Source organism: Gymnoscopelus braueri (genome assembly GCF_963280865.1).
Source record: "Gymnoscopelus braueri genome assembly, chromosome: 19".
Lineage (NCBI taxonomy): Eukaryota > Metazoa > Chordata > Actinopteri > Myctophiformes > Myctophidae > Gymnoscopelus > Gymnoscopelus braueri.
The window spans coordinates 31482882-31498878 of record NC_137621.1 but is presented as its reverse complement, the minus strand read 5'-3'; the positions used below and the strand labels follow the sequence as shown (position 1 = coordinate 31498878).

The 15997-nt window shown below is 41.7% G+C and overlaps 2 protein-coding genes across 2 annotated transcripts in view; one reads left to right on the top strand and one right to left on the bottom strand.

Annotated features, from left to right (window-relative positions):
- Positions 1 to 3540, bottom strand: part of syne1b (spectrin repeat containing, nuclear envelope 1b) — a 123870-nt gene extending 120330 nt beyond the window's left edge. Inside the window, exon 1 of the mRNA XM_080415010.1 lies at positions 3372 to 3540. Coding sequence (XP_080271136.1) covers positions 3372 to 3438 — 67 coding nt within the window. The 5' untranslated portion in view covers positions 3439 to 3540. The remainder of the gene's footprint in view (positions 1 to 3371) is intronic.
- A 7617-nt stretch (positions 3541 to 11157) lies between these two features.
- myct1b (myc target 1b) lies at positions 11158 to 13493 on the top strand. Its single transcript, XM_080414404.1, has 2 exons — positions 11158 to 11275; positions 12414 to 13493. The coding sequence occupies exons 1-2, from the start codon at positions 11221 to 11223 to the stop codon at positions 12908 to 12910; spliced, it is 552 nt and encodes a 183-aa protein (XP_080270530.1). The 5' UTR covers positions 11158 to 11220; the 3' UTR covers positions 12911 to 13493.
- The last annotated feature ends 2504 nt before the right edge of the window (positions 13494 to 15997 follow it).

Genomic DNA, 15997 nt, shown 5'->3' with positions numbered 1-15997 from the left:
ACTCAAATGGCAAGTGTCCCTTGTGAAAACATGTTCCCCATTCTTTATTATGAGTAAAATTCATTCTGATGAATGCAAATGAAAAAGCTGTTGAGCGCACAGGAAGTAGTCTCTCTCTCGAATAGAGAGCAGGAACTGGGGAGAACTGGCACAACCGCACACAAATGTTTCACAATAGTAACTATGGTAACAAGCTACTGCAAATAAAAATACCCTGATATAATAGTACATCCGAAAACAATTCTACAAAGTAAAATCTGGAGTGTTACTTTATCACTGAAAGTGTCAAAATTGATCTTGACAGGTTTGAAAGTCTTTCAGAGTTAAATTAAAACTGTGCATGTTACTGGTTAGAATTATCTGCGGATGTATATCTGTATACCCCAACCCATTCCCTTACCAAGGGCAGAGCTGGTGTCGAGTTTTAGCCCTGTTCAGTACTCAGTCAGTACATTCATGGTGTCTCGGTTGTTGTTTTGACTCAATATCTCATGTCAGGAGCCAGACCAGTTTAAATGTTTCTTACACAGATGAGGCTGTATTTAAGAGTAGTATTAAAGTATAAGGCCAATAGCTTTTAACAATGGACTGGAATCAGAACTGATGATTTGCTTGTGTTAGCCAAGCTCAACAGAATTGCTTGACATTCTGATGGTTTGCCTCTAATCTTTGAACAAGCTTTATTATCTGTGTCACCACTGCATTTCATTTTAATCACTGGTGTCAAGATGATTTTACAATACTTGGACCCTGGGATGACATGCAAATGCAGGCTGCTTTGCAAGCAAGCAAACAATGTACTTAATAGTATGTCTACTCTGCAGTCCTAACTACTAATGCATAATATTTATGGAAATGGTATGAAAGATATAAAGAATAACTAAATGAAGACCAGTTTACAATCACGTTGAGATCATGAGCTTCAAGTGTGGCAGAGAATCTTAGAGAAATACACGGAATTACATTCTCAGAATGCACTCTGTTCATCAACTGAATGGAATAAATCATATTACTCTGAGTTTCATTTAGTCTTAACTGCCTCGTGAAGGACAGCAAACAATACAGTACAGCTCTTTGTGCCTCGTCACAAGACATCACAAGAATGGAAATGCATTTTTATTATCCAAAATGAATTATCTGTTGCCTTAGTGTGGAAAAATCCGACATGATTTCAGGTGTGCTGTAGGCATGTTATCTAGTTATTCAAAAGGGTGATCCTATTATGTAGAGACAATTTAAAGTTGTACTTTACTTAATGGTGAAGTTCACCTTTAAAGGAGGAGTTCACCCAAAAAATTACTTATTTTCTATCAATTACACACCCCATGAAGCCTTGATTTCATGGATTTCTTTTTGTGGCATTCCTAAGACAATAATTTGATGACCGTGTGTATTTCCGGTAGGAGACACAAATAATCTACTCCTACCGGATACATTAGCCGGTAGGAGACGGGAATCAAATTATTAGCTTAGGAATGCGACAAAAACAAAAAATAATCCATGGATTCAAGGCTTCATAGGGTGTGCAATTGATAGAAAATAAGTCATTTTTTGGGTGAACTCCTCCTTTAAAGAATTTTGATGCCCAGACAGTGCAGTGCAGTGCTTTAGCCCCACCCCCCATCTCTTAAACCACATGTAGGCTTACTAGGCTACCATTGATATGCTGAAACAGAATCCTTCCTACCAGCTTACTGATTGTCTGTGTCAATAAAGACACATACTGTAGCCTGCTAAGGCTACATATATTGGAATGCCCATTGCTAAATAACTACTCTTATTTTGTCTACATTTTGAAAACGCAAGTGTCAATAAAGAGTATAGAAGGTAAGAATACACAATGTGCACTTCCACAACTTATGTTTTACACTTCTGTATCACTTAATTATATTCCTTCATCCAGTTAGAAATTGTTACATTAATGTTTGTATAGTATACACAATTTCTTTCAATTCCAGCTAAGGTTACAAATACAATTAAGATTCCGACTTGGGGTCAGGGTTAGAATTAGGCATTTACTGTAGGGTTTGGGGTTAGGGTTAGGGTTAGGTTTAGGTTTAGGATTGGGTTGGGGTTGGGGCTGTGGTTAGGGGTTGGGTTTAAGTGTAATGTGCCTACAGACACATACTGTAGGAAAGGTGAACTTAGGAAAGAGAAATGACTCAATATATTTTATAAAGAGAAAAGACAAGCATCAATACATTTCATATACATAACTATCTTATATATTAAAATTGGCTTAAGGGAGGACCGCTAGGAGGGCGGGCCAGCGGACCACTTCATCACACTCATGTCACTATGACTCAGCCATAACCATATAAGGAGCTCCCAATGCAGCAATGCCCAAATATGGAGTATTGTGTATTGTCTAACCTCAATGTGTCGTCATGGCATCAGGCAAACAAGTCAGCTCTATATATGCGCACAAAAGGGGGCATGCCCATGGGCATATACTGATGACATCAGCGATCTCCATATATGGGCAAAGAAGGGACAAGGACATACAGAGATCCAGTTGTCCAGAGCCACAGATCCGACCACTATGCCCAGATATGGTCATGTGCATATATGGGACCGACCAACTTCAAACTCTGCCCGCACAGCGGCAAGGACTCGAGGGAGTGCGGTGCCCAATGCCCGCCGTCGAGTAGTTCGGATATCCAGTTGTCTAGAACCGCCGATCCAACCAATATGCCCTTATATGGGCATTCCAATATATGGGCATATACTGATGACATCAGGGATCTCCATAAATGGGCATAAATGACAGATATAGAGCTCTCCATATATGGGAATAAAAGGGACACAGGTAGACAGACAGAAACAGACATACAGTATATGGGCACAAAAGGCACACAGACAGACGGATACAACAGCTACTTTGGCAAAGCCCCCGACACTATGACTCAGACATATTGGTCGGATCGGCGGTGTGACGTAGACCTCTCCAGACAAGTATGCCCTAACATGGCGATGCCCAAACTGGCGCGCGTCACAGGTGTGTGCTGTGATGACATCATAGACAGCACTCTAAGTACTCTGACATAGTATATAGTGTGTATATGTGTACGTGTACGTGTACGTGTACGTGTACGTGTATGTGTACGTGTATATATATATATATATATATATATATATATATATATATATATAAATAATGCAAGTAACTGTGATTCTGCACTGTTGTACTATACAATACTGTATGTGTATATAAAAGCATCTTCATCCTTCTATCTATGTGTATCAAACTTCAAATGGGCATGCAGCCCAGGTATTGAATCAGCAGAACATCACAGCTGCACAGAGATAATGTGCTGTACGTACAGTAACGAGGCCACAGCACCCTATAGAAGCAAAGGAATGACACTCACCTTGCAGTTTTTGCATCACATTGTGAATATCCACTGAGGGCCGACCAAACTGCTTTGGAGAGGCCATGTCGACAGATGACTCGCTGTGACTGCAAGACACTCGGTGGGGCACTGATGCTGATGCCAGAAGCTCACTCACAACTGTCCTGAGTGGGGCATCCCCTCACCCTCCTCCTCCTCTTCTCTGCTGTTCTTTTACACTCTCGCTTTCTCTCTCTCACACACACACTCTCTCCTAAAGTCACTGCAGAACAGGCTCCAATTGAATCTCAGGTTTCAAGCGGGACAAGCAGTTTTACTGTCCAATAGCAGCACTTCTTCCATTCAAGGGCTGCAAAAGAGAAGTGTGTGTTAGTGGGTTTCAATGGAACACAGCAATTATCATATTACACCATTTAACTTATAGTATTTAGTAAATTACACTATCAGCACGTTGTAAGCCTCTAATACAACACAACCCTATGCTGCTGGTCCTTTTTTCTTAATGTTGTCAGGTCAGGTCTAATTTGAAACGATAGCTGTTTAACATTGATGACATTCACATTTGTATTCAACAGTTCACTGCGTGGGTAGAACATATTGGCCAACCATATCCACCTTAAACAGGAAGCAGTGGTGGAAAAAGTACTCAAATGTATTACTTAAATAAAAGTATAATTACCACCACAATATAGAAATACTCTGTTACAAGTAAAAGTCCAGAATCAAACATTTACTTGAGTATAAGTACAAAAGTATTGGTATCAAAATGTACTTGAAGTACCAAAAGTAGAAAGTACTCATTATGCAGAATGCACCATTTCACAAGTTTTCAAATCATTTGAAAATAGCAAATCTACAAACTCTCAATGCGTCACGAAAGCGACACATTGTGCGCTTGTAGATCTGCTATTTTCAAATGGCAGAAATATATATAGGGCTGAAATGGTTAATGTGTTTTGTAATAATAATAAAAATCTACAAAGTAACTAAAGTTTTCATATAATTAGCAGTGAAGTAAAAGTACAATATTTTCCTCTGAGATGTAGTGGGGTAGACCGTAGAAGTAAAAGTATTGGAAATTGGAAACACTCCAGAAAAGTAAAGACACCTCAACAAGTACAGTACTTGAGTAAATGTACATAGTTACTTTACACCACTGACAGGAAGAAGAGCGAATTAAACTTCAAATGCCCATGCAGTCAGTGTCAATATAGGACGCAGACCAGACGCAGTGAGATATTGTTGTAGCTAAGCATTTATACCCTGAACTTAACAGGCGCATGTAGATTATGGAAACTATTTGCAAAGCTAATTTAATTTGATTAATTCAGATTAAGCTAGCAAGAATCCAGTGAGTGCTCGCAGCAATAACCCGCGTCACTAAAACTTAAAAACATCGCTAAAACACAACATGTAAACATTTTAACGCGGCGGGGTTAGTGAGAATTTGCCATAGGAATTTGCACACAAAGAACTACCACTCCAGTGGTTCCTGTTTATAAGTTTCTTACCACTTTAAAGTTGGAGCCCGCCGGAGCATGACAACTTAGATGGAGGAAGTGTCCGTGTGTGTTACTTAGTTGCCACGGGTAACATTCAAACATTGTAGCATCCATCTAGCGGTGGCCGTGTGTAGACAGCAGCAGCATGATGTGATGCAGCCATGCTGCAGAGGGGGAGTGGTGACTGTGGTTCACCAATGGTTTTTTACCTCGCTTTCTCGAGGTCGGTATACTTTATGAACATTGTTATTCTTTGTACAAAAGTGACAGAAAATTATAGTAGGGCAAGTAGGCTACATTACATCAGTGCGGTTCTCAAATTGATATCCAGGGTCTCCCCAAGCTAGCATAAAACTATTAATATGAGTTGGTTTATTATTTTATGTGTTGTTGAGTAGGTTTATTATTTTATGTGTTGTTGAGTAGCCTATCTTATTATTATTTATATTTGTTTTGTGGTAATTTATGATTTGCAACTGTATTTGTTTGCATGTTTTTATGTGGACCCCAGAGCTGGTTGCTATGGCACCATGCAGCTAGATGATCCATAATAGGCTAAACTAGAAAAAGTGCTCCTCGGAGCACAGGTCTCTGCCAGGTCAGGTAGGTTATTGTGGGCCAGCAATGTTCGGGATTCGCCAATCAGGATGGAATATGAAAAATCGGACCGATCCTTTCTTGGTCACTTAACTATAGAGAATGTACCGATTTACGTGATGTTTATGGAATTCATTTGTAGGAGTAATATATTATTTTGCAAAAATTGGCCTCCTGATGGCGATAATATGGCAATGTTTAGCCATGGTGCCGAGTCCCCCTGGTCTAAAGTTGTGTTCGATTTTTTCACATTGCCATCTCTCACATAAACATAAACGTTCAGATTTCAAATATAAAGTGCTTACCACCGAGCCACGGATGTTACAAGGCGATGCGGACCGCGACGAGTACCCGTATCTCCCGTATTGTTCAATAAAAAGCATTTTAATCCCATCGCCGGCCATTTTCTCCAAATTGTCTCCGATACTTTCAACCATGCGACACTAATGGTTGGGAGGTGTATTGCACTCTGATACATTACAAAACAAAAAAAAACAAAAAAAGAAAATGGCCGGCGATGGGATTAAAATGCTTTTTATTGAACAATACGGGAGATACGGGTACTCATCGCGGTCCGCATCGCCTTGTAACATCCGTGGCTCGGTGGTAAGCACTTTATATTTGAAATCTGAACGTTTATGATTATGTGAGAGATGGCAATGTAAAAAAATCGAACACAACTTTAGACCAGGGGGACTCGGCACCATGACTGTCATGGTATGACAGTCATGTTTCAGGGCTAGGCAATGTTAAAAGGGTGGCATTTGTTCCTCAACGTAGTGTGAATGTGAGTGCAAAGTTTCACCGCAATCAGACGCTGTGTTCATGAATTGCGGCATTTTGTTCAAAATGGGCCACTCCTGCAAACTTTAGATGTCAATCTTAGCCAATCAGGAATCAGGATGGAATATGAAAAATCAAAAAAATCACATGACTATAAAGATCATGTATGTAACGACTTGGGTGAAATTTGGAGGAGTAATAAAAAAGAAATTGTTTTACATAAGTTGGACTCCCGGTGGCGCTATAAAATAACCTCACTCCGTCAAATGGAAGAAGCTTGCGACACACATTTTGTTTCACAGCGTACTTGCATCTGAGACTCCGGGCGCAGAATCGATGACAGACGGAGTTTCATTTTTTCAAGCTACTATGCAGGTGATTGGATGATCCCGCCCCTAGCAGCCGCTGATTGGTTCGGACACGCAGTGTTCGGGCAGCCTTACTCCCTACGCAATCCCAGACCTCCCTGAAATCAAATGCAAATGAGATTTCCGGAGGGAGGGGGTTTACCAGGCTAGCTATAAAAGGCAGATGTAAAAAATGCAGGGCAAAGGTTTTTCCTTGGCATCTAGGGAGTGCACATACAAAGTTGTACACAGATTGGTGCAGTTATAGGTAATAACACGAATTGGCCTGTTATAGCGCCACCATGAGGCTGATTTGAAAATGTTCAAGTGGCATTTCTTCCTCGGCTAGTGGGAATGTGCTTGCAAAATTTCCAAGACAATCTTAGCCAATCAGGATGGAATATGAAAAATTTGAATGACATGTTTTGTTTGATTTCTATAGAGATACTGTGTACCGATTTGCGTGATGTTTGGACAAAATCTGTAGGAGTACTGTCAAACAATGTGTTTTGCAAAAATCAGCCTCCTGGTGGCGCTATAACTAGCCCATGTAAAAAATATGGGGCAGAGGTTCTGCTATAGGGCATAGCAGTGGCGGCCATTTTCTGGTTCCACTTCAAAATACTCAATGCATTTTTCCCATTGACATTTCCAAAAATATTTATATCAATTCATTTAAGCCTAGAATCAAGCCATCCAGGGTCCTGGTGAATCATGACCATATATTTTTTTTCTGTGATTTTATTTTATTTTATATTTAATTATATGATATACTGTATTTAATAAATACCCTTTGTTTTTTTTCACGGGAATCGGACGCTGCGTTTATGATTTGAGTAATTTTGTTCAAAACAAGCCACTCCTGCAAAACCTTCGGCCTGGCGGAGACAATAAAATTTAAAATGTAAATGAAAAACTTTGACCCTATGTGCATAGGCTATTTGAAAATCTACAAGCTCACAACCAACAATATTTAAGAAACATTTTCTTGTTTTGTTCTTGTATAGGGGTCCCTGGCACAACATATTTTAAGATGGGGCCAAACGTTTATTGACACTTTGAGAACCACTGCTTTATGATTATGAACATTTAGGTTTTTGTACAAAAGTGACAGAAAATCATATAGTATATATATAGTACATTACATTATATTGTATGGTGTAGATAGTGTGTATGTTGCACTTTACTGTAGGCTGTATTATATAATTTACATCACATATTGATTTACACCCAGTTGCATTTCCATTACTTACAATCTCATTGCATACAGTACATCATACATCTCAATTTAGGCTCCTTCTGGCATTGATCTAACTAGAAGTTCGGGCCGCTGCGCGGCCCTCACATCTAGCGTGACGCGTCGTACACTTCGCATCGCAGATCCACCTTACAGCCACCTCACAGTGTGAGCGAGAGTATTGCGTGAAAGTAGGGCAAAGTCGCTTATAATCAGAGGACATGGCAACACTGAGTGTCCTGTGCTCCCCTCTGTCTCTGTCCCTGTGTGTTTGTCCCCCTGTCTGTCCAATAAGGTTCGGTCCCACATAAAATTGCCTAGTTGGGTTCCACCTAGGGCCCAGGTAGAACCCACCTAAAGCCCACATGGGCAACCCAGTTGGGACCCACCTCGGTCCCACATATAATTTCCTAGGTGGGGCCCACCTAAGGCCCAGGTAGAACCCACGTATAGCCCACACGGGAAAGCCCAAGTGGGCCCATATAGTTCAGCCCACCTTGAAACCATATGGGTCCCATGTCAGCCCCACATAAATTGCCAAATTGGGGCCCACCTAGGGCCCAGGTAGTACCCACTTAAAGCCCACATGGGCAAACCCAGTTAGGACCCACCTGAGTCCCACATAGAGTTGCCTAGTTGGGGCCCACCTAGTGCCCAGGTAGGACCCACCTATAGCCCACATGGGCAACCCAGTTAGGACCCACCTTGGTCCCACATAGAATTGCCTAGGTGGGACCCACCTAAGGCCCAGATAGAACCCACTTATATCCCACATGGGCATCCCAGTTGGGACCCAAGTGGATCCCGCTGACATTGCCGACATGGGGCCCATATGGTTTAGCCCACCTTGAAACCATATGGGACGCAATGGGCGTGCTGGCTGGGTAGGCTGGCGTGAAAGTGTATAATATTTAGAGAAATTGAAAGTTTCAAATAGGGAAGTAGTAGTAGAAGTAGTGAATTAGCAAACTGGAGATTTAGTGATTTAGACAGAATGTTTCCTTTAGCCTCATTGTGTGCTAATGCACGCAAATGTTAAGGCAGGTTTAATTTTTGTTGTCTCATAACATCCTTTGTCCGTAAACAACATAGGCGACCCGTCTGTGCCTTGACTTCACCCGGCCCCCCGCCCCTTTGCCTGCAGTGTGTGTGTCTCTCTCTCACACACACACACACACATACACACACACACACAACACGGAGAAGTTCTACAGAGTTCGAATGAATTAATAAGATAATATAACAGCGTATCCGCGCGCCTGGTGTAGCCGGTATCATTGATAATCACTTGGATCTAAACAAACGCGCTGTGCGCACCACGCATACGCTCGCTATGAAAAGTCTGGTGTAGATCGATCGGCCGTGTTGTGCCCCCCCCCCACCCCCCGAGTATTTTTTTCTCTCCGTGTCTCTGTCTCTCTCTTTTGTAAATCGAATGCTAAAATTGCCATTTGAATGTAGTTTAAAAAAAAAGATATATATTTTTTAATGTAATTTTAATTGTATTATAGTATTATAATTTTTTTCCTGACCTACCAATGCGAAAACAAATGCTTTCATCATGTTTCCCCCTATAAACGTCACTTGAAAGTTACGTTTTAGAAACTTTAATAGTTATCACAACAGCGAACGCTGAAAATCAGCTGTGCAGCCTGTGCTTCTCCCGTCTGTCTGTCTGTGCAGTCATTGCGCACAGCTGTGTGTTGTTCCTTCATCATCTCTCTCTCCCCCTCCCTCCCTCTCTCCCTCCCTCCCTCTCTCTCTCTCTCGCGCTCTCTCTCTCACACACACACACACACACACACACACACAAACACACACACACACACATGCTCTCCTTGTCTCTCCCCCTCCCCCTCCCTCCCTCCCTCCCTCCCTCTCTCTCTCTCTCTCTCTCTCACCCCTCCCTCTCTCTCTCGCGCTCTCTCTCTCACACACACACACACACACACACACACACACACACACACACACACACACACACACACACACACACACATGCTCTCCTTGTCTCTCTCTCTCCCCCTCCCCCTCCCTCCCTCCCTCCCTCCCTCACTCTCTCTCTCGCGCTCTCTCTCTCACCCCTCTCTCTCTCTCTCTCTCTCCCCCTCTCCGTGCTCACTATCTCGCAGATGATTGGCTGTTCAAAACGGAACACCCGGAAGTAAATTGCGAGATGAAATATAGAGCACTTTATGATTATTATAAAAGGAGACACATGTGAAGGTGGAAAATAAAATAGAAGTACTTCTATACTTTTGCATGAGCGATTTTTGTAGCAAGTTGGGAGAGAAGTGGATCAGTGCTTTGGCCGTGAGTAGTACCTAAGAGGTTGAGGTTCCAAAAGGGACACCTCTCCATTTGTGTTGTGAGATTCTTTCTTTCTCCAATGTAAACTGGAAGAGCTCTAAAGAACAAGCTGCATTGGAAGTATTACAGTGCCACCCTCTGGTAACATATTTAATTAGACATCAATTCCAAATGTTTACTTTTCTCATATGGTCTGGTCATCAATTCTAAGAATTGAATACCAAGGCCCTCATTGGAAACAAGACCGCAAGGACTTTCATGAATGGACCTGTTAGACAAAGTATTTTAAATGTAATTGTGCTGTTTTACATTTTTTGCCTAATAAAATATTCAATCAATCAATCAATACCCCATGCTTCTTTCTCTGGTAGCCTAAAATTGGAAGTTAGCATGCTCAAACTAATATTTTCTATAAATTACAATACGTTACTTTACTTTACAATGTATTATATTACAGCTTTCATAACAGTACAATGTATTATATTACAGCTTTCATAACAGAAACGGTTGCATATCAGCGGTTCAGCTGGTGCTGGCCTACAGAGCTTTGATGGGAGGAGTGAAGAAGTGGGGGCCATGCAACAATTGAAGGAAATCCCCACAGAGTCTGAGAGCTTGATAGCCTGTAGACTCTGGTGAATGGCCAGTTTTTCATTGGTAGGTTTATCTAGACACGGTTGGAAAGAATGCCATCATTGTTTTGGGTCAGCAAGAGGTTGTGTTTTTAAAGGGGATGTCTGTTGTGTTCTTATGTGACCCTACAGTTATCTCCAGAAACACACATTAGCATGAAGATTAAGTTTTCATTTCATCGACAATTAAAAAAATGGAGCCACTAGCCAGCAGTGACTATTGTTAAAAAAATGTTTTATTGATCCTAAGGAAATGATGCAAAAGGAAACAACCCCACTTCCCATAGCTGTGCTTCACACAGATAAGCAAAGCATTGCTAATTTTAAAAGTCACAAAAGGAAGGAAGCATGACAGCAAAGCTTCCGCTATAGCAAACACGGCAGGGGGAAAATTAGGAAAAGCTCAGTGTTCGTCTGACTTCACAATCAGTGTGGATTCTCACGCCATCTTTGGCCAAAATGGCTTATAATGAAACGCATCCCTTGTTGGAAATACTAAAATCATTTAACCTAGGTAAGTGTATTTAAATTAGCTTTTAGAACAGTTATTCAGTATATGAGGAATTGTTGTTGGTGTTGTGTATTTATTGACCAGCTGTGCTTTAGTCTACAAGTGTTGTACATTGTGAAATGGAGAACTTAACTGAGCTGTCTTAGAAAATGTAAGCATCCATTTCACTAAAAATGTACAAATACCTAGAATTGGATTTGGAAGGATTTTTATGCACCAACAGTGATGCAGTCCTTTTGGTGTTGCTGGTTGTTGTGGGTTGGGAGATGAGCCATAAACAGTGAACCTACACAGTGTGATGTAAGATTTTATGTAACTTCATGCCCTCAGCAATTTCTCTAGGGATAGCAAATCAATAGAATAGATCAAAATCACTTAGGCGACCAACTTAGGCAGGCCAACCCATTCCACATAATCTCAAATATCAACAAATGTATTTAACTTTTTTTTCCTGATACTATTCAAGTGCCAAATATAAGCTAATGCATTTTTCTTTATGATTCTAATCAGGGGTGGACTGGCCATTTGGCGTACCGGGCAAATGCCCGGTGGGCCGCTGGCCAGTGGGCCGCTGGGCCACCCAAAAAAATTAAATATTTTCGTTCCCGTTTTAGGATTATTACGGTCATTTCAGGGTCGCGTGGCCCAATTATTAGTTACGTTAATGTTTGGGCTGGGATGCTTTCCAGCAGGGGCCTCAGTGCGGCTGCAGAGTTCATGTGCAGGGCTGGGCTGAAACAGTGAAACGCAACGCTCCCCTCCCCCCCCCCCCCCCCCCCCCGTTGACAAAACGGTCCGGGGGGGGGGGGGGGGCCGGTCCGGACCAAAATGCCAGGGCTGAATTTCGGTCCCAGTCCGGCCCTGATTCTAATGTAACTACAAATACAGAGCTTCCCAATAAGAAAATTACATGCAAGAATAAAAGCACTGAAGCACTCAGGGCTCTGGGGCAACAAGAGTTAAAAAGCATTTACAGTATGGGTACTCCGACACCAACTTGGTGCCTTCCATGGACTTTTGAAATTACTCCAATCATCATTGCAATGCTCTCATATTTAGTCTGGCATGTAGATTCCCTTTAGAGCGAGGTTAGATTCCCTTAACATGTCTCTAACATTTATTATTCCTTTTCTTGTTACAGGCAATTTGATTCTAGCCTTTTGCTTGTCCATGTTAGTGGGTCTGATGCTGGGTGCTTTGATCTACGTTCTCTTGACATGGGCATCCAGGCGCACAGCCACAGCCATGATCACCAGACGCTCTAAACGGCAACCTTCGCGAACACCAAACCCTGTGAACAGCCCCATGGGCCTTTACCGAAGCACTTTCCTGAATGTCCATCGGCAGCCGTCTCTCGAACCGGTGGGCCCACTGGGAATCAAGCCCGGCGCTGAGTCCTCCACCTTTCGCCCGCAGCCAAAAGGAAGCAGGGCTGGCCTGGAGACAGGGGGTGACACCCAGATCACCTTGCCTGAAGACACGGCTGCTTCAAGCTTTTCGGATTCTGTGTCCCTTGTGCCAAACAAGAGACATTCCTTCTGGCTGGGCAGCAATGGTCTTAAGGGCTTTTTGCCATCACAGACTCCTCCTCCTGCATATGACAGTGTCATTCATGCCTTTCAAGAGACTTGTACTTGAGACAGTGGATTGTTCTACAGACTATCTAGTGCTTGATCTGGTAAAGCGAAGTGTCACTGTATTTGGGAGTGCAGGCCATTGCTTATGTCTTTCGGTTCTCTCCTCACTTTAAGTCCAAAGCAGTGGTTCTTAAATCAGGACCCAGATTTTATGAAGCTGCAATGTATTACATTAAATACACAATATTCCTCAGTCCAAGTACTTTATCCATGAGTAGAATTGAACTTTTTGACCCCAAACCACCAGTTGAGAAACAGTGGCCAAAAGAAGAGGTTGAGACTGGGCAGGTTGCCCCATGTGCATGAGGAATGTGTTTTAAGAAAGAAAAGAAAAGAAAAAAAAACAGTGTCCAAGAAAATATATTTAGATAGACACAATGCCTCATAGTTTATTATGTAAAATAACAATAAAGTTTTTATGGTTTTTATTTAGTGTCTTTTCTGTGGCTTTGTACTATAAATATTAGCCAAAGTGCAGGTTAGAAAAGGACAGTTGGGTCAGTTTAAGCACAACTGAAGCAATAACAACTGTTAACATCTAAAGATCTGTAATGTGGGAAATGTAAGGTACATGTGTCTGTTAAAACTAACGACTCAATTCCTTGGCATGGAATCTAAATTGTGAAAGTGGATGCTGACATATCAGCAGACAACGTGGTATGGCTAGAGCTATATTTTACAGTTTATGGAAGTGGTTCTCAAACTTTTTCATGTCAAGGACCCCCAAAATGATATGCATTTGGCTGCAGACCCCCCATCTCAAAAATATTTTGTGCCAGCGATTTTTCAAAAATAGCAGATCAAGCTCATGAGCTTGTAGGCTATATATATGCAATTTTTGAATATCCAAAGTAGAAAATATGGTTAAAATGATTGTGAAGCTATATTAACTCATTTAGCTGGGGACCCCCTGGTACTCCCCCAAGGACCCCTGGGGTCCCCGGACCCCACTTTGAGAACCACTGGTCTTTATGGGCTCGAGTCGTGTGAGGTTGCCAGTTTGCTACTATGAAAGAAATCCCCCTTCTGAGGTGGGCCTATTATAGGCCTTACACAGTGTTTAAGTTGTGCATTATTATTAGTCTACGCAGCAGTCCGCCGTATGCGTCCAATACGCACTTTTTAATTCACATGGAATTATGCATATTAATATGTTTCAACAGGTTCGTGAAGACTGTGTGATGCACAGATTCCACACGATTCACATGAAACACCGGGTCTATTTCCCTACGTGCCCGTCACATGGCAACCCGTTTTGGAGCCATCAAGCAAGTGCGCCAGCAGAAAGCGCCTGGCAACACGACTGCACAGCAGTGTTGCCATGTCCACTTATTATAAGCATCGTTGGGCTTGTTTTTCTGTGTAGTTGCTTGAAAATATTGGTAGTTGAGGAGGGTTGTGTTTTTTCTGGGCTTGTTTCTTGTTTCTAATCTTGCCTATTTTGGCTTGTTTCCTAGTGTTGTTTAAACCAGTGGTTCACAAACATTTTCATGTCATGGAAATCCCCTCAAATTAATATGTATTTGTCCACAGACCCCCCCATCTGAAAATATTGTGTGCCAGGGACCCCCCATACAAGATTTGTGTTTTTAAAATGTTTCCAAAATGTTCCAAAATCTATTTTTTCTTATTTTTGTATTTAAAAAATAAATAGCAGATCAAATAGCCATAGTAGTAGCCATAGTAGTCGCTTCTTTTGGGCTTGTTTGCATAGACCTGGTTGCTTGTTTCTCTCACAATCTGGCCACACGACTGCACAGAGCGCTGACTGCTCACATTAACGGGAGGATCAGGTAGGCTATACGTTGAATTACATAATGTTATCTATGTCTTCCTTCAATGACTAGAGATTCATCTTCATTCCCCCCCGATGTTGTTTTTTTCTCGCCTCGACAGCTTTAGATTGCTCAGACTGGTGCATGCGGTGAGAGATAAAGACGCCTTTGAAATACAGTCATTTGATGTAATTCGAATTAGTCAAAAAACCTCACCCAGTCAGCAGAGGACGGTCCTTGAATATTGTGTGAGCATATTATCTGGTGTAAGTAGACATATGTTTGTTTGCCGGTTTTTGCTACCTGAAATAGGCCGATGCATTTCTTAATCATTTTGAATAGAATAGCGTTACTGTCCGTACATTTATTTTTTACTCATCATCATCCCTCTCTAGTTGGTAGGCTATAATGTCTGGTGTTTGACGTAAGATAAGAAGAAGGGAAAAACCGGTCTATCTATTCTGTACCCATGGAGACTGAGTGTGCTGATCTTCAATGCAGTGTTGCTGTTGCATAAAGAGACTGTGGAAAACTGAATTTTCAAGGTTGATGCACTGAATGACAACGCGGCTATATTAAGAGGGAGCCATCTATAGCATTACTTGTTGAATAAGGGTCTTTCTCTTCCTTTTTAACAGAATTGTATAGGCTATAGGCTACTACAGTTACCCAGAACCACACACCACTGGAAGATATGGGATGGGCTTGGTATTAACGAAGCCTCACATCATGATGACAAACTTTGAAGCACAGTGTTCATTGATCCACTAAATTGGGAGCTGGACACACTTTGGCTGTATGATTTCCTTTACCTCCACATAGATTTAATTTCAATGCACCACGAAGGAAGAGATCAGTCATACCACTTCAGTGCATCATCTGAATAGAAATATGGACACCTTCAGAGGATACATTCTGACCAAACATGTCCAGGAACTATGAGGTACAGTATGTTTAACTGCTCTCATGTTAGCACAGTGGTTCTCAAACATTTTCACGTCATGCACCCCAAAGTGATATGTATTAGGCAGCAGACCCTAAAATAAAAAAAATATAATTTGTGCCATGAGATATATGTGTAATTTTCCAAATTATTCAAAGATTTTCAAAGTGTTTCCATATGTTTTGGGAATAGCTGATCTACAAGCTCACAACCCATTGTGGGCTTGTAGATTTGCTGAAAATAGCCGATCTACAAGCTGTCGCAACTGCTATTTTCGCTGAACGTCTCCCCCCCATGGAGATGCTATGGTTCAAGTGATTAAATGACTACATAAACAAAGCCAGCAGTGTGATGATGACAGCATTTGAAC